This window comes from Amia ocellicauda, chromosome 18, assembly GCF_036373705.1.
Source record: "Amia ocellicauda isolate fAmiCal2 chromosome 18, fAmiCal2.hap1, whole genome shotgun sequence".
Classification (NCBI taxonomy): Eukaryota; Metazoa; Chordata; class Actinopteri; order Amiiformes; family Amiidae; genus Amia; species Amia ocellicauda.
Genome location: NC_089867.1, coordinates 14,965,295 through 14,984,471, shown reverse-complemented (window position 1 = coordinate 14,984,471; position 19,177 = coordinate 14,965,295). Strand labels below are relative to the sequence as shown.

The 19,177-nt window shown below is 50.6% G+C and overlaps 1 protein-coding gene across 1 annotated transcript in view; it reads right to left on the bottom strand.

The window, feature by feature from the left end:
• Positions 1-19,177, bottom strand: part of myo1g (myosin IG) — a 29,780-nt gene that overhangs the window by 1,534 nt on the left and 9,069 nt on the right. The window contains exons 7-21 of the mRNA XM_066690994.1: positions 18,928-19,044; positions 18,483-18,689; positions 18,138-18,283; positions 17,775-17,889; positions 17,012-17,182; positions 15,969-16,039; positions 14,018-14,092; positions 13,531-13,663; positions 12,293-12,459; positions 9,835-10,042; positions 8,622-8,845; positions 8,311-8,455; positions 7,602-7,706; positions 7,227-7,340; positions 6,360-6,517 (exon numbers count right to left, since the gene is read on the bottom strand). Coding sequence (XP_066547091.1) covers positions 6,360-6,517; positions 7,227-7,340; positions 7,602-7,706; positions 8,311-8,455; positions 8,622-8,845; positions 9,835-10,042; positions 12,293-12,459; positions 13,531-13,663; positions 14,018-14,092; positions 15,969-16,039; positions 17,012-17,182; positions 17,775-17,889; positions 18,138-18,283; positions 18,483-18,689; positions 18,928-19,044 — 2,156 coding nt within the window. The remainder of the gene's footprint in view (positions 1-6,359; positions 6,518-7,226; positions 7,341-7,601; positions 7,707-8,310; positions 8,456-8,621; positions 8,846-9,834; positions 10,043-12,292; positions 12,460-13,530; positions 13,664-14,017; positions 14,093-15,968; positions 16,040-17,011; positions 17,183-17,774; positions 17,890-18,137; positions 18,284-18,482; positions 18,690-18,927; positions 19,045-19,177) is intronic.

Below are 19,177 nucleotides of genomic sequence, written 5' to 3'. Positions count from 1 at the left end.
ACGGTCATGATATACAGCGTTTATATAAACACATCAGATGCACAACAGTGATTCTCACAGCATTAACACTCAGAATTACCCACAAACAGCATTAACAGACACACAGACCAACAAAGGATTAACACACACACTCACACACACACACACACACACACACACACACACACACACACACACACGGATTAACGCACAGAAATAACCTCTGCTGCACTAACTCTGCGCTGTATGTGACTGCAGTGCCCTGAACGCACGCGCTCTCACCCACACTCTACAGACACGGCCACAGCTGCAACTGGAGCCATCAGCTGAATCAGGGAGTTTCAGTGGGAGAGAGAGAGGATCTCCTCCTCTCAGTGAAAGACCACAGCAGGGTCGCCCCATGTGGAAAGTGCTGGAGCTGAACTGAGGGAGAGTGAGGGGCAGCTGGAAGGATGTGGATATGGTGGTGATGGTGGTGGTAGGGGGGGGGTTGTTGCAGCCATTATTTGTGACAACGAGTTAGCCTGGGCCACTACCAGCCCAGTCCAGCTGCACAGGGGACCATTGGGTGTCAAAACCATACAGCTCTCTGATTGTGTATTACTCATCAACACAGGGCAGTGAGAGATTCATTGATGCTCTCTCTTCCTCTCTCAAAGTGTTTTTTTTTTCTGTTCCCAGACAGTACTATTTATAGCTGATAATTAGGCCTGCTGTTTAATGAAGCCAATTCTGAATGTGGCTGAGAACAAAGCTCCGCACAGACCAGCCCTAGTCACAGCTGCCTGTTGTGGGGTGGGCAGTGAGCCTGGTGGGGAGAGGGCGACTGAGTAAGAGAGTAGTGTGTGTGTGTGTGTGTCAGTCCCTCTAGTCTTGGTACAGCATTCAAATCCCCCCCATAAGGAGACTGGTCTGATTTGTCACTCATGTGGACTGCTTTGGGGACCAGGTGCTGGGAGGTGTGCCTGGGCCAGCACTTTGACCCCAAGTGGATACACTACACTACCACCAGTCTTTCTTACAGAGCATCACCCAATATGTAGTCTGTGTGTCCTCGGTGGATCCTCATTTCCCCACTGAATTTGTCTTTTTAATGCTAATTTACCAACATGCATATTCACCTTAGAGACACGGATGAAAGGATACTGTGGGATCCCAACCACCCCCACCACCAACCTGAAAAATCCACTTCTTTCTGCCAGAGGACTTCAGAGTTCAGTCGGATTATTGCTGACCAGTCTGAGACACAGACACTGTGCGCGATATGTTTAAAGAAGTTATCTCCCTCCCCCTCAAGCCTCCCCAACACCCCTTGCTTCCCTTGCTCCACATGAGTTCTCATTGCTGTCACTGCTGTGATAAAGACATCTCTGCACACTTTCAATCTCTCTCTCCCTTCTCCTTTCCCCAACAACCCCCCCTACCCCCAACCTTCCTCTCCCACATCCCCAAAAGTCTTGTCAGTGTCTATTGCGCTGTGAGGATAACCTTGTTAATAAATCTCTCAGTGTGTCTGCTAGGGAGGCACTGCTCCGCTGTGCTGAATTATTCATTACAACAAAAACACGCAGACAGAACTGGGCCACAGAAACTGCTGCTGAATGTGTCTGAGGAGACCCTCTCTCCCTCCCTCCCTCCCCTAACTTTAGCAATGTTTCTCTGTTTTCCTTGCACACTCAAAGTCACATATGCACACACTCAGTCAGAGAGACACAGACAGATACAGACCAGCACTGCCCCCCTTGAAACCGGGGAGCCTGCATCCACAACTCCACTGGACATTTGCTCCTTGAACTCACAACTGTTCTCTGGTTCTGGGCTCTGAACTTAGCTGGTGTGAAGTGCGCTGCTGAAGACTGCTTTGTCATGTAGTAACCTGTCTGTGTCAAGCACTGTCTCTGTGAAGCAAAGGGCATTCTTTAAGATAAGAACAGATTGTGCCATTGTGACTGCTTAAGACATGCGCTGATTATTAAACTGAACATCTATAACCGCTGTCTGCTAAAACACCCGTTGCTGTTCCTCTCTGGTAATAAAGGGATAGCAGTTTCAGAAGCAGTCTGTTTCCATCAGCGCTGAAAAACCGGGGCTCAGGCAAGACGTGGGTGTCAGAAGTGTCTCAGTCAGTTTGTGTGGATAGGCCGCATTTTTAACCCAGTGAAAGGGGATGAGCTCATTATGGTGTCGTAAACCCTATCTGAATGCAGCCAAGTGTACAAATCCCCCATGCCAGGGGACCTGTCTTTTGGCATAGCGGTTTATCGCTCTACTGCTGAGGCTGTGCAGAGTGGGGTGTGCTGAGAAATGGCGGTTCGAACCAGAGCGGAGTTCTGACCGCACTAGCACTCCAGACAAGCAGTAAGGAATGTAAACCACAATTGTTGGCCATTAAGAATTCATAGTCAAAAGACCAAAAGTGAGAAAATCATATCTCTCTGTCCAGCACACAACTATAGCCTTCAGCAGGGAGGCCATGTGAAAAACAGCCAGACATGCTGCGGCACACAAACATACTTCAGCAGCGCGCTTACCAGCACTGAGCTCAGATTGATTAACGTGCCTGGTTGTGCCCATGCCCTGTGGAGCAGCTGCACTGCCCAATGCCAGCGGCACCTCTGTGAGCAGCTGATTCTGTCTGAAATTACATACCAGGATGGATTCGATCTCGGAGCTCGGAGCTCTGTCTTTCTGTCTGTGTGTCCCTCTGGCAGACAGCCTCTAAGCAGCTGTTTATATCAAATAAAATAAAGAGCCTGGATACCAGTGTGCCACCCACCCCCCCGGCTGTGTGCTGGAGTAATCAGCCGGAGTTTAGCTGCTCTCTAAGTGCTGCGCCGTAACGAGGACGCTCATCAATATTTCACACTGCGTTTGTTCAGACTCTGCGCTTAAAGAGCCCTGTTTACAGCCTCACCCTCGCCCTCTCCTTCCCCAGCCAAGCCGCGTGGGTTTCTGGTGCACTGCGTGGCAGGAGATGATGAATTATTCAGCGTTCAGCATAAACAAAAATAATGCCAGTCACACAAAGTGGAAGTGAAAAAAAATTGGTCAGCAGCGAGCAGGGAGGTGGTAACACATGGGTCCAACTGTCCTGCGGGAGAGGAGGGACCAGAGAACACTCCCTTAGGTGGCCAGGGGTCTTGTCCACTGGTGTGCAATGGGAATGCACCCTGGGTACGTTACTAAATATATACCTGGGAACTTCCACTTATCCTAACACAACAGATCACCAGTCACTACTACTATCACAAAATGTAACCAGGAAATGTGTGGGCAAGACAGTCCAGAGAGGGTTCATAACTTAATAAGAAAAACAGCACTGGGCCTGAGACTGCTGAGCTTCCCTCAAGCTTGGAGAGATCCTAAGCCATAATGATCACCAGTTTCCTGGTTTCTCCCACCTCCTACACACTGTCTCTCACAGAGCAGTAATTGGACCCTTGGGAATGACAGTACCCCCAAAATCTCCTGTCAAACATAATATGGGCGGAAATACACAGACTGTTCCTCCATCACATGAACCCCCCCAGATTGACACTGGGGCTGGAGAAAGGACACACTTCACTGAATGAACAGAGCGGAAGAGAATTACTGGGGGGCACTGGGTTTGGGGTAGAGAGTAAGAGAGAAGGAGAGAGTGTGTCAGGAACAAAACCAGAGGTATGTGGTGAGCTGACATAGGACAGGGCAGGAGTGAGACACAGACAAACACATTAATTAGTCACACTCTTCACTACAAAACAACTCAATTAGCACCTCTCTGTTTCCCTGTGGTAGCAGCTACCTTTTTACCTTTAGTTATGACTTCTGTCATCTCCTGTGTCCAGTCTGTGTGTTTGTTTGGTTTGCTGATTGAGTCCCTCTGACCTGCCTTGCACCCTGTCTGCCATGTCCTCGATTATCCTCTCCACTGAGACACCTGTGGACCTGATGCATTGAGCGTCCACCTCTCTCCTTCACCCTCTGGCCTACCCTGACCTGCCTGCCAATCCCATCCTATGTATCTTCAAGCTCATTATTTCCTCAGCTGTTAATGAGTAGCAGCCTATCAACCATTTCCAGAGCAACCCATCCTCCGTGGAGAGAGTGGGGACCGGGGAGGGAAGCGCGCACAGACCCACTGAGCAGAGACACGCCGCACCACGTCGAGCCACACAGAGCCCAGACTCTAAACTTAGCCCCACACTGGGCCACATACACGACACTGACATTTACATCCCTGTTTATCTCCATCTGAGTTCCTGCTTGTCCAGACCCCCTATTCCGCCTACATGTCTGTATCCTTTCCTAATCGCCTTACAATGTCTTCTCACACACAGCCATTTAAAGCAATCAACAAGGCACTTTTTACCAATTATAATAAAATAAAATAAAACTACTAATGTTGATGCCTTCCCCGCAAAGACAACAGTAACCATTCTGTGTGATCATGGTTCTAATTTTATCAGTAGAGAAGTAAGAAAGGAAAAAAATGACAAGGTTGTGCATTTAAACCAGACATATTAGTTTCAAAGCTCTTCGCAAAACAGCTGACAGGGAGGGGGCAGGGAGAGATAGCTGGCCCTATCAGTAGCAGTGTGATTGGGGCAGAGTCACAGACAGACACTGTCCTCCCTCAGTCCGCAGCTCCCTGCTCAGATTAGCATGGCGGCAAGCCGCTCTGAGGTCAGGTCATGTCTGAGAGAGAAAACAGCAGTTCAGTTCTTCTGGGGGAGCTCACTGTCCAAATCCCCGACTGTTACAGTGCAGGGGAAACTATACATAGATACAATTACCAACAGTTTCAGGAGACATTAACCGAGAAGGCAAATATTAACTTTATGTAAGAAATGCAGTTGGATTCTGCATACCCTGTGCACGCTCGGGTATCAACACGCATTCCTGTTTATTTATTATTCCTAGAGGTGTCGTCTGTGGCCCGCGAGTGAAGGGCAGGGAGCTGGGGAGGGTGATGCAGAGGGACAGGCCAGAGCAGACGGCCCTGGGGGAGGGAGAAGAGGCAGCAGGCACACAGCCTTTGCCGCGGGGATCAGAGCTGTTGCCAGGGCAGCCACATCATTCAATTCTATCAACACAGACAACACATCGCATCACATTAAGGACCATACTGCCGACAGATGTGGAGGGCAGAGATGGGGGACCGGAGGGGGTGGAATATATTTAGGTAAAAGAAAGAAAAAGAAAATATGTGGAGAGGACATAGAGCTTGAATAGAGGACTGAACCCTGAGACTCAAAGACCACACCCCTCTCTAACCCCGCCACTACCCCCGGCGCGTGCTGCCAGCTGTCACAGCAGATGGTATGGGCGGGGCTTGACCTCTCCAAAGCCCCGCCCCCTATATATGCCTATTCACACAGTGACAAAGGCGGAGAGAAAAACAGTGGGAGCAACCCCAGCTGACACCTGTGAGAGAGAGAGAGAGAGAGAGATGGAAAGAGAGAGGGAGAGAGGGAGGGGAGAATGGGGGGAGTGTGCCAGAGAAATACAGAAGGGACGTGTGCCAGAGGGAGATAGAGATAGAGAGAGAGAGAGAGAGAGAGAGAGAGAGGGAGGGAGTGTGCCAGAGAGAGGGAGAGAGAGGGAGTGTGCCAGAAAAAGAGAAAGGGCAGATTTGTTTGATGTTTTACGGATCATTTGCCGTACCCCTTCAAAAGCTGTCTTTAAACTGTAAAGAAAAGTAAACACTACTCTTCTGTTTTCTGTTTTCTAAAATGTCCTTAGTTTCATAATAATAATAATTAGTTCAGTGCAAATGACTAAGTCAGGACATCGTGCTGCGGGGGGTGCGAATACGAGGCAGCTGTGGAGGTTTGTGCTGTGGAACTACAGTGTCCTCACATTCCTGCTCCAGAACCCGACACGCTTTCAGTGTGAAAAGCCACAGCACGTCCCTCATTCTCTGTAGACAGACACACTTCACTCGGGGAGACGTATGCAGGGGTGGGGTGAGAGGAGGGTGTGTTGTCATCCCTGCAGATGACCCCCTCCACCCCCTAACTCCCCCTGCAGCCTGTGATCAGTTTCTGAAGGTTGTGACCCCTGTAATCGCCCCAGATGGCCGGACAAAGGGACGGCAGTGGGGGAGTGTGCAGACAAAGACACAGAGAGTGCGCCGATTAGCCCGGCTCTATAGCACTGGCCTGGCCCTGCTCTGCTCTCCCCATCAGCAGCCTGACAGCTGGTGAGGGGCTGCAAGCTCCAGCACCCGACTGCACCCTCATCCACCGTCTCAGCGTGTCACATTACCTCAGTGTGACTCAGTATCTCAGTGCATCTCAGTGTGTCCCAGTGCTTCAGTGTGTCCCAGTGCTTCAGTGTGTCTCTCTGCATGTCTCACTCAGTGTGTGCTAGTCAGGGTGGCAGGGCGTATGTCTCACCGCGCAAAGTGGTCAGCCAGTGTCCCGAGCAGCTCTCCCACACGGTCCTCATTGGGGCTCAGCGCGCCACTCTGCAGACACAGCAGCACGTCGTCCCGGGCCACAGTGTGCAGCACCACCATCTGGTCACTGCCTGCCGTCACGCTCAGGCCCGTCACCTGCACAGACACACATGTGCACACGGGGGGAGGCGTTACACACAGCGCACGAGCGGGGACGGTGTCCATGCGACTCCATGTGACTCCATGTCTGTATGCATGTGTCCTTATATCTGTCCTTCTGTGTGCGTGTGTGCGTGTCCATCCTGTGGGTGTCTATCTGTCTTTGTGTGTGTGTGTGTGTCTTCCTGTCATGCCTGTGTCTTGGTGTCTGTCCTGTCCAATCTGTGCCTGTCTTGTCTGTCCTGTGTGTGAATGTGTCCTGACCGTCCTGTCTGTGTTCTGTCCCTGTGTCCTCAGTGTCTGTATCCCAGCGTCCATCCTATCCCGCTGTGATGACAGCAGCAGGTGTGTGAGTGACGTGGGGTGCAGTGTATTAATATGTCTGGTGTCACAGTGCAGGCCACTCTCAAAGTTCGATAGGGGTTGAGATCTAGCACCTCCGCTTGGGACTTACACCTGTGACTGTGAGGCAGGGAGGGAGGGGGTGAGGGAGAAGGCAGTTCACTCTAGGGTAAGCCTCTTAGCACCGGCCCGGTACACAGTGTGGGCCAAGGTAATCCACACTGGCTCCCCCAGCACTGACCTTGCAGTGTCAGCGGGAAAACACAAGCTCTGTCAACTGTACTGTGCCCAGTGCCACTCAGTGTACCGTGCCATGTCCCTAGATCTGTGTTTCTCTGTGTGGGGGCTCGGGGGCAGCACTCACAGTGTCCAGGGAAATCTTCTTCAGCAGTTTGAAGTTTTTGCGGGGCTCCAGCTTGTACAGGTAGATGTCTGTGAGCAGCACGGCACGGTCGGAACTCTTATTGAACCGGTTCACCTGGTGCAGAGAGGGGATCAAAGTAAGAGACAAGTACAAAAAAATACACACAGCATCTCTTGGCACGTATGTTTCCATGTGTGTAAGGGAACACGGGGGGTGTCCGTGTGTAGGTGGGCGTCAGTGACTCACAGACTTAACAGGGATATTAACGCCATACAGTTGCTATACTGATACAGGCTGGAGGCCTCGTGTGTCACATCCTTATAGGTGTTAATGCCACGTGTTGTCTGGGGAAGGGCAGTGCCTAGGAACAAGTACCTTGCGGACCAGGCTGGAGAACAGCACGCTGCTGAACTGGTCTTTGTTCTTCAGGTCCTTCAGCACCTTAGCAAAGCTGGAGCTGTACTGTGGGGAGTCTCCAGCCTGAAACACATGCACACATACAGAGCCTCATATACACCGCAACACTGTAAGGATGAAGTACAGCCGATCACTGATTAACTAAACCTCTCAACTTTGATGGGTTAACTGTCTGGGTGCAACACCCTTCAACTTTCTTTCTCTGGAAAATGAAGGGCAGACTTTGGCTGTTTGATGAAAAGTCCCCCTTCCCCCCATTCCAGCTCTGATAATGCGGTTAGTGAGACCTCTGACATCAGGCCAGGGAGTCCTGTGACTCAGCCCTGAGTGAAGGACATCCTTAGCTCAGGCACGAGGACACCAGTTTAACGACGCTGCAGCCATGCTAAGTGGGTTATCACGTGTTTAATTGGGTTGTGGATGGTTAATTAAGAGTGGGAGCTGGATCACAGGGCGGCTGTTGTTTGGAAATCAGGACCTGCTGTGACTCTCGTGCTGCTGGAGAGACAGATCGGGGGAACTGGATAATTGCATTGTGTGAGTCAGTGTGGGGGAGAAGGGGGCAGGGAGTGGGCTGTGGTCAGTCTGTGCTCAGTCACACACAACCAATCAGTAGCCTGCATACATCAACAGGTTTTCTTTATTTCGTTCATCCCCCCCAACTCACAGAGGACAGGTAATCTCTCTCCCAAGTCCTGTTGCAACCCCATGCTGGTCTCTCCCCCTGCAGGGCCCCCAGCGCTGCCACCTTGGCCCGCACCTCAGCCATGTGGGAGGGGGGGATGTTCTTAATGATCTGACGAGCCCACCACCTGACAGAGGGACAGAGAGAGAGAGAGAGAGAGAGAGAGAGAGAGAGAGAGAGTGAGAGAGAGAGAGAGAGAGAGCGCAGAGATAATCACACACAAATAGACAGAAGCAGACATACTGCCTAAGCAGACGCAGGCAGACACACACACACACTCACACAGTGCTCACCGACGATAGAGTAACTGTGTGTTGGTCTGGAACAGGGCGAGCACCGCGGGGGGCTCGGGCCACTGCACACTGCGCCCGTAGTCCGGCATGTTCCTGACGTTGGCGAAGCGGTGCTCCACCTCACGGAAGTGGGCCTTCACCTTGTGCCGCTTGTACGCGCCCATGATAGTGTAGATGGCCCGCATCCGTCGGCAGCGCATCCTCGCCAGCGCCCCGCGCCACACCTGGGCAACACAGGCACACAGTCAGCACACACAAGGGCCTTGGGCACACTAATGTTTATCAACATTAGTATTACTATTATTATTAGAAGTAGTCTTTGTATTTCATAGCAGATGACCTATTACCAAGGGCAACTTTAAGACACAGTTCAAGAAACGCAGCTTAGAAAGAGCTGGTCTGTGTGTCTGACTGTTTGACCAGAATGATAGCGAGTCTGACCTGATGTCTGACTGTCGACTTTGCGTCTCTAACTGTCTGTTCTATATCTGACAGTATATGTCTGTCTGTCTGTCTATGACTGTGTTTCTGGGTGTCTTAGACAGGCAGACTAAGCTAGTTTTAATCTGTATTTGTGAGGCCGACAGACACTCACACAGTCAGATAGACATATAGGGAATCTTTTCTCTTTCTCTTTTCATCACAGCAGGCGGAGTGCATTTGCCTGGGGGGCAGGCACTCAGTGCTGCTGTACGGAGACTGCGCAGTCCAGTTTGACCAGTTTGTAGTACAATAAATTACTGTAATTGCAATTGATTCTCGTTAACTCAGCTGGGTTTGAAGCTGCTACAAGAGTCGGCCGCTCACTCTCAGCCACATCAAAGGCAACGCTGAGGTGCACCCCCCCCCCCGGATGGCCACCGCAATCCCACTCGTTAACAGTCTCGTTAAGTGATTGAGAGCAAAATGTCCACCACCTAATTACACAATTATTTAGGGATAGGTGGCGATCTGCAGCTCCTTACACAGGACACTAATGATATATTTTGTAGAGTAAAGTAAATAATAATAATAATAATAATAATAACATGCAGGGAACATTTTAAAAATATGAGAAAAGTGAGAAGGAGAGACAAAAAACTGGAAGTCAGTGAGGATGAGGGAAGAGAAAAGAGAAAAAACAAGAGACAGGGAGAGAGGGAGAGGGAGAAAGTGAAATAGAGAAGAAGCGAGAAAGCGGGGTGGTGGTGAGAGCGCAGACAGCACCCCCTACCTTCTGCAGGAAGAGCACAAGGATGGGGATGAGTGCAGCCCTCTCTTGCTCCAGGGTGAACAGGGTGCGTGGAGTGCGCACGAACAGCTTGGTCAGCCCGTACGCCACGTCGTCCTGGAAACCATGCTGCGTGATGATCGACTCCACGGCTGCCCGGTCCGTGTCCATCAGGTGATTGGGCCAGGTGTACTCACACGTCATCTTATATCTGACACAGGGGAGAGGGGGAGAGGGTGTATCCCCAAATTAAAACGTACCATTGCCAAATTTTCAATTTTAATAGAGAGACATATTACCTGAATGCCAGTATAACCAACAAAGAAGAATTTTGCTGTACCACTCAAAACAATGCTCCCCAAATAACCTAAATGAAGCTGAGAGACCATTCCTACTTTCATCTCTATGCCTAATTCAAATAATTATTTTTTAACCGTACAATTTTCCATAAACTGAGAGAAATGTAAGTGGTTCACCCTTAATAAATCACTGACCTAGGCACACTGGCACACAGTAACAGCCACTGACTCACACACACTGTGACACACTGGTTCACTGACACTACCACTCAAAGAATTGCAAAGCAACGTAGGGGCTGTCAATTCCTAATCAGATCTCTCTCTGGTTCTCAGACACCATATCTCAATTACCCACAGGCTGGTGTTTTTCAAATACTCCTCTGGAGGACATTTCATCTGAGAAATTAAGAAAGCTGTAAATTCTACTTAGTGAACACATGCATCTCGATTAAATCTTTCAATAACAGCTAAATATGTCTTTGAAAAGCCAGTCTGAGAATAGCTCTTGGGGCAGAGAACTATAAATATGTTTCCAAAGAACATTAAGTTAAATAAGGTTAAAAATCAGAACTTGACCTTGTCCAGGACAGTGAGGGTTTAGTCAGTGTGGACAGAGTGTGCATACCTTTACTATAGCTTGGGCTTTAGGGAGTACAGTGTGTGTGTGTGTGTGTGTGTGTGTGTGTGTCTGTGTGTGATGGTGCAGTCAGTGTGTGTGTGTGTGTGTGTGTGTGTGTGATGGTGCAGTCAGTGTGTGTGTGTGTGTGTGTGTGTGTGTGTGTGTGTGTGATGGTGCAGTCTGTGTGTGTGTGTGTGTGTGTGTGTGTGATGGTGCAGTCAGTGTGTGTGATGGTGCAGTCAGTGTATGCGTGCATGTGTGTGTGTGTGTGTGTGTGTGTGTGTGTGTGATGGTGCAGTCAGTGTGTGTGATGGTGCAGTCAGTGTATGCGTGCATGTGTGTGTGTGTGTGTGTGTGTGTGTGTGTGTGTGTGATGGTGCAGTCAGTGTGTGTGTGTGTGTGTGTGTGTGTGTGTGTGATGGTGCAGTCAGTGTTTGTGTGTGTGTGTGTGTGTGTGTGTGTGTGTGTGTGTGATGGTGCAGTCAGTGTGTGTGTGTGTGTGTGTGTGTGTGTGATGGTGCAGTCAGTGTGTGTGTGTGTGTGTGTGTGTGTGTGTGTGTGTGATGGTGCAGTCAGTGTTTGTGTGTGTGTGTATGTGTGTGTGATGGTGCAGTCAGTGTGTGTGTGTGTGTGTGTGTGTGTGTGATGGTGCAGTCAGTGTTTGTGTGTGTGTGTGTGTGTGTGTGTGTGTGTGTGTGATGGTGCAGTCAGTGTGTGTGTGTGTGTGTGTGTGTGTGTGTGATGGTGCAGTCAGTGTTTGTGTGTGTGTGTGTGTGTGTGTGTGTGATGGTGCAGTCTGTGTGTGTGTGTGTGTGTGTGTGATGGTGCTGTCAGTGTGTGTGATGGTGCAGTCAGTGTATGCGTGCATGTGTGTGTGTGTGTGTGTGTGTGTGTGTGTGTGTGTGTGATGGTGCAGTCAGTGTGTGTGATGGTGCAGTCAGTGTATGCGTGTGTGTGTGTGTGTGTGTGTGTGTGTGTGTGTGTGTGTGTGTGATGGTGCAGTCAGTGTGTGTGTGTGTGTGTGTGTGTGATGGTGCAGTCAGTGTGTGTGATGGTGCAGTCAGTGTGTGTGTGTGTGTGTGTGTGTGTGTGTGTGTGTGTGTGTGTGATGGTGCAGTCAGTGTGTGTGTGTGTGTGTGTGTGTGTGTGATGGTGCAGTCAGTGTTTGTGTGTGTGTGTGTGTGTGTGTGTGTGTGTGTGATGGTGCAGTCAGTGTGTGTGTGTGTGTGTGATGGTGCAGTCTGTGTGTGTGTGTGTGTGTGTGTGTGTGATGGTGCAGTCAGTGTGTGTGTGTGTGTGTGTGTGATGGTGCAGTCAGTGTGTGTGTGTGTGTGTGTGTGTGTGTGTAATGGGCTCATAGTGTATGAAGTTGTTATGGTGACGTAATCCCTCTCTGGACTTGCTATAACATACAAACACATTGTGTCAGGGAACCGGTCTTTGTGAGGCTGTGCGGATTGGACACTCAGAGGTGCATCTGAGATGGCAATTTGAGTAGGAGCTCTGACTGCACACACTACATGTGTTGTGTGTGGAGACTCACCTCTGCAGGAAGCGGTCATAGGGCTGGCGGTAGGCAAATCCTGCACGGCGCACCCTGACGTTTTCCAGCAGGCCCAGGTACTCCACCTGGTGGCGGCAGCGTGCCTCCTCAAACACCACCGGAGACTTCACATCATTGGGCTTGACACAGCGCACGTAGTATGGCTCCTACAGATAGAGAGATGGGAAGAGACAAGGGGAGACAAGGACACAGGGGGAAATGGAAGGAGACAGAGGGAGACAGTTATTCTGTTCCTTTTACTGTATGTGATAGTGCTTTGACAACACTTGTGTAAACTTGTCATACCAATAAAGCCCATTTTGAACTCGAATTTGACAGAGGGAGACAGAGAGGCATGAAGATAGGCTCAGTTAAGGACAAGAACTGCAGCCATGAATCACAGACAGTTCTCCATTTCCTGAAACACATCCCAGACCCGCCCCCTCCGGCTGTTCCCCACAGTCCTGCGGTGCCTTCAGTGAGAGTGGATTCAGGCTTGCGTGTCACTGCCGAGCTGGCACGAGGGTGAAAGCTGCCAGCTCTCCACAGGCTGGTGTGGATGTCTGTGTGTGTGTGTGTGTGTGTGGTGTGGGGGGAGTCAGTCCTGAACTAGCAAGAAGTTCATAAGGCACTGGAAACCAGAGGGTATGGAGGGAGAGAGTGGTTTAGGGAAACACCTGTGTGGGAATCAAGGAGCTGTGAAGATACAACTCAAGATACCCTGCAGGAGTTGCCATCCCCCACCTCCTCCTTCCTCCTCTTCCTCTTCCTCCCTCTCCATCACTGTCAGCCCAGAAACAGGAATAGCTCAGAGGGGCCTGGGCCTATTAATCAGGGCTGATGTCTGGCAGGGTGGGACTGCGCTCAGGCTGGGCGAGAAGGAGGCTCTCTCTCCTTATCTCCTCTGTCTCACACTCTCTTTTCTCTCTTCTTGACTCTCTCTCTCTCCTCACATGGCGCCCACAGAGACAGAGGACTGTGCAAACAAGGGTGCCCCAGATTCCAGCACTGGATCCAGGAGAGGAGGGGGGAATTGGAGGAGGAGGGGGGGGTTGGTGTGTTCCAGAACTGGGGTCCCACTGGGCTGTGGGGGGGGGTAACTCTCCTTCAATATGACCTAGAAAACTTATGGCTGTCCTGAATACACCATCCCAGTGTGCGAGTGAGTGCAAGTGTGTGTTTTAGAGTGTTTGAATGTGTGAGTGTTACAGTGTGTGTGTGTGTCTGTGGTGTCTAACCTTGCATGCCAAGTTCTCCACAAGAGCGATCATGGAGTTCTTGAAGAGAGTAGCAGCGGTCAAGGGTCGCTTTGTCACCTCGCTGATACCCAGCTGACCGTCCGGCCACATCTCCTGCAGGACAGGGTCTGAGCTGGGGGTGGGGGGGGGAGAGAGGAAGAGTGAGGGAGAGGCAGGGATAAGAGAGAGAAAAGGGTGAGGGAGAGAGAAATAGTTTATTTAACTTGGTAATACAAAGAGCCACCCAGACCCTGACTGTCTGAGGGCTCTCTTTAGTTTGGAGTGGAATACAACTAATTGATTTGATCCAGTGAAGGTGAATGTTGAAAGAGTGCCAGCACACTGTGTCCTTCAACACAAAGAGAGAGAGAGAGAGAGAGAGAGAGAGAGAGAGAGAGAGAGAGAGAGAGAGAGCAGGGAAAGAGCGCAGTCCTGGCTGGGGGAGGGTGTGTGTAGTCATCACAGGCTAAACTAAGAGGGCTCTCACCTGTTGTACATGAGGCGCTTGAAGTCCTGGAACAGAGGGTCTCTGTTTTTGTCTATGAAGCCCTCCACAGAGTACCTGAAACACAAACAGACAGGTAAAACACAAAGTACCTGAAACACAGCCAGACAGACAGAATTAAAACACAAAGTTGCTGAAAGGGAGGGCTAAAGTAATCAGGGGAGAATATTAAAAACATGATTAGGAGACTACAGCTGCCCTGACAGACACACACAGCACTGTGTCATATTCCAGCTGTGTCTTCATTAACATCAGACCGCTAACACACTCTCTCTCTCTCTCTCTCTCTGTCTTTGAAGAGCGCTGTATTCAGGTATCTGGGTCGTGGCTCAGCGGAGAGCTCTGCCTGCACTGCAGTGCTCTGGTTTGTACTAGGCTTTGAAAAACACAGAGAGGGGGAGAGGAGAGAGAGACAGAGGAGAGAAAGAGTGATAGAGAAGGAAGAAATGGCGAGTGATAAAGTAATAGAAGAAATGGAGAGAGATAGAGTCAGAGAGAACGAGCATTAGAAAGACAGAGAGATGGAGAGAGGATGAGGACAACCCAGCTCCAGGCACAGTCTGTGAAAGTATCAGAGTTGCAAGCAGACAGCATCAGGCCAGCACGGTACAGGCTGCGGCTGACCCAGGAGGTTGTGGTGGGGTCACGGCAGGGGTCAGGGCAAGGTCACGGCCAGAAGGACTGGGCAGCCTGAGAGAACTGGGGCAAGCTGTGAACCGGGGACGGCAGCTGAAATGTGGGGCAGCAGGAGTAAATATAGAAGCAGAGTGGCACTGGCTGTGAAATCAGAGACACTGCGACATGAAAGAAGGTGACAGCCGCACTCAGACACTGCTGAGGGAGTGAGGGAGAGAAAGAGGAAGAGGGAGAGGGAGAGGGAGAAAAAAATAGAGTGATGGAAAGAGAAAAGATGATGGCGAGGGCGAGGGCAAGGGCAAGAAATACAGGGAGAAGGAGGAGGATGAGGAGAATGGGAGACAGGGAGAAGGGAGAGAGGGAGAGGAATGTGATGAAGGCTGGCCCAGTCCAGACCTCCATTAACACCTCACACAGCACTCCAGGAGGGTGAAGTCATGTTGGCAAGGGCCTAGTGTAACTTTGCAAAATCTGATCTATTGCTGAATCCTGAAAAAATTGATCGCAGTTGGAGAAATAATGCATTCTGGTCAATGGATTCAGTCTGAGTTTGAAACACTCTGACAGTTTCCAGACAGTGAAGTGTCTGCAGTCCAGGGGGCACTGTTTGTGTGTGCGTGTGTGCATGTGTGTGTGTGTGTGTGTGTGTGTGAGAGAGTGTGTCTGTGTGTGTCTGTGTGTGTGTGTGTGTGTGTCTGCGTGTGTGTCTGCGTGTGTGTGTGTGAGAGTGTGTCTGTGTGTGTGTGTGTGTTTGTCTGCATGTGTGTGTGTGTGTGTGTGTGTGTGTCGGCCCCACAACCCTCAACTGAACCTTCCTCTGTGCTGCTATTCCTGGATTGAGGGCAGTGTTTTCTCTAGGTCACCCCCAAAACACAGAGGTCTGCAGCCGCAGCGCAGCCTGAGAAAACACAGGATGGCTCTTCAGCACTGCACTGCAGAGCCTCAGGGCACGCACATACAGAGAGGAGAGGAGAGGAGCTGCGTCTGTCCTGTACGAAGGGGGTCTGTTTGGACAGATTGTATGGTTGAGAACCAGGGCTGGACTGACCGCAGCAGACAACAGGCAAATGGTGCGTAGGTCTCTGCAGCGTCTCGACCAACAGACGCAATCAGAGCCATGTCAGTCACACATCACACGCTGAGGCAGGCAGGGAGGGCTGGGGGTGGGGGGGTCTGACTGTGATGTCAATCAAAGCACACACTGCCTGCCTCCTCAGGCCTGGCAGATCTGCCGACCTGAATACATACTATACAGAGAGAGACACACGCAGACACACATCAACACAGACACACTCACGTGACGTCCCCAGCGTAGTGGCGAATGCGGAAGTCTCTGTTGAACTCCATGCTCTTCTCAGTGGGACACAGCTGTGGGGGGAACACAGCACAGGCTTACTCGACTGGCCTGACCAGGGATTGGTGCAAGTTCAAGACCTTCTACAGCACAGGCTCCCACACTGCTCCACTTGTCACGATGTCTCATGGACACACACTGACACACAAACTGGCATACACTAAGACACAAACTGACACACACAGAGACACAGTCACACACTGCCACACACCAGAACTAGGCTAACGTTCAAGCAGACAGTAAAGGGACCTGACGCATTCAGACAGCCTGTGTCAGATCAATACACTGTCAGGAGACACTGAGCACTTCTACATTGTCAGCTTGCTCAGCCGAATTCTCCGTTTACTCCCCAAACTCAAGGTTACAGTACAGATCACACAGTCTGGATAACGTACTCTCAGAGTCGAAGAATCAACAACAAGCGATTAAAGCACCAAGTGTCAGCAAAGAGCTACACAAAATATCTACAAAATGCCCGAGCACATTAAGCTGCTGTAGAAACATGTATTGATCTATCTGTCCATATATAAAACTTCCTGCTGACTGTGAGACTAAATCCCAGGGGAGGAGTGAGGACAGAGGAGTATAAAGGGAAAGAAAGTAAGAATGGAAGAAGTAACGAGAGAGAGAGAGAGAGAGAAAGAGAGAGAGGAACAATCGACTGCAGTGGTCTGGTTTGCAATCGTTGGATAATGCTTCCCTCTGCTGGTTTCACACCATTACTGTCTGTCTGCGACTAATAAAAAACTTGAACTCTGAAACTCTTCTAGGATCCAGAAAACATTAAAAAGGTGCAATTAAGTGAGTAAATACCTCAATTGATTGGTAACTTGGGAACGCAAACAGAGCTTGGAGGAGTGGGGGTGGGGGAGTCACACTTTGACCTAGCAGAAGCTGTAGTGGGGTGCAGTAAAGCTACACTGACTTTGTGGGTTGTGTAGTGGGGGAGCAGTAGTGGTGTAGTGTGTACTGGGGCATACTCTGACCTTGCGGGAGGTGTAGTGGGGGTGCTGGCCCAGCTTGCTATCCATGCTGTCCAGGCACAGCCGGTCGGTCACACGGCCCACACTCAGGCAGGCCTCGTCCAGGATGGAGATGATTCCGCGGTGGGGCTGCTCCACCAGGTCCACGATGATCTGGTTGTTGAAGTATTCGATCTGGAGGGGATGTGGGGGGGAGGGCAAGGATCAGCACAGGCCAGGGGATACACACAGAATGGAGAGCACAGAATATGGACATACACAGACAGGACAGATACACACACACACACACGCACATAGAGAGACATAGAACAAGAACACAGGCCCCAACTGAGAGACTATAAATGTACACAGATAACACAGAACACTAGATTGGTCTTTTTAAGGGCTTCCTATAGACTGTACTGTAGTGGCCCCTTGGACACACTCCAAAGCACTGACACACACATTTTACACACACTCACACACTCACACAAAGCCTGGCAGCACCTCAAACTACTGATACAAGTAAAGAAAAAAAAAAGTCTGCACTTCTCCCATTTCCACCAGAGGGAGCCAGAGCCAAACCCCACACTCCCTGCAGGATCTCACAGACACAGAGGGCTTGATATTAACAATATACAGGAGGCAATAACAAATCTATGGGGTTTTGTGCTTGCATACTTTTTAAAACCCATCCCTCCACCAACAAGAGAAAAGGACCCAGAGGAGCTCTACTATAAAAAGTTAGTTCATATTATTGGCCCGGTTGGGAGAAGGTCAGACTCACGTGCTGCCAGGTGATGCCCTCTCGCTGGTATTCCTCCTGCTCCTGCCTCAGGATGAGCTCGATGAAGAGCTGCTGCAGCTTCTCGTTACAGTAATTAATGCAGAACTGCTCAAAACTGAACGGGGAGAGAGGGAGAAAGGGAAAGGGATGGGTGGGGGGAGAGAGGTAGAGAAGAGGAGAGAGGAATGAGCTTAGACACTGGAGATGGATGCATACTGACAGGCAGACAGGTACATGAGACAGAGAGACAACACCTGGGGGCCGGAGTCATCGGGGTGTAGAGACACAGATAGGCAGACAGACAGACAGACAGACAGGTAGATGGGGCTGGGGGCTGAGGATTGGGTGGCAGGTCACACACACCTGTTGTTGTCAAAGATCTCGAAGCCGTAGATGTCCAGCACGCCGATTACGGTGTTCTTGCCATGCAGGGCGGGGTTGTAGTCCCGCACCTCAATCACACTGTTGATGCGACTCACTATCCAGCAGAACAACCGCTCGTACAGAGCCTGGAGGGGACAGGGGTGGAGATAGTGTGAGAAATGAAGCCAGAAAAAGAGAGAGAGAGAGAGAGAGAGAGAGTGGGGAAGGCAAGGGAGGGTACAGAGAGAGAAGTAGAGAAAGTTTCCAGAGAGTTTGCTGTGTGACGTGGGTGGTGTGTGTGTGTGTGTGTTTGTGTGTGTGTGTGTGTTTGTGTGTAGGGGGTACCTTGGCAAAAGCGTCTCGGGCGTCACTGGCCTCCTGTACGTTGTGGCCCTTGTCAATGACGTCACCGCCCCCTGTGGCCACGGTGCGGTACAGCAGGGCCTTGCTCATGGCCTCGGGCTGCGTGTTGGTCAGAGCCGCCACAGTGTCTACCAGCCTCTCCTCTGACACACATGTGCTCTCCCCGTCACTCTCGAACTGCACGTTCCCCTGCAGACACACAGATACAGTCACACACAGCTACACACAGGTGCGTACAGAAGACAGACAGACACACAGACGCACAGCTACACACACAGAGACACGAATAAAGTTGCTGCTGTATGACTATCACTCAGTCCTGCTGTAAAGTGGACAGGCAGAGAGCAGAGAGGCGCTCAGTCCTCACAGTAAACCCAGTCCAGAGACGGAGAAGTGCAGTCCAGCCTCCCACACACAGCTCGCTCACCAGGTGCAGGATGGTACCCAGCACCCTGTACACAGTGTCCACCTCCTGGGGGGAGAAGCCGATCACCTTCATGGCACTCAGCACAGCCTTGTGGCTCGAGCGGTCATCATTACTGGTCTGCAGAGAAGCGTAGAGAGACGTCAGAGAGACAGGATAAGGGGCGCTACACTACACTCCTTTTTTTAAATGAAGTATGTTCCTGGCAAATTAAACATATATATTTGACATAGGTGTGATTAATTGTAATACA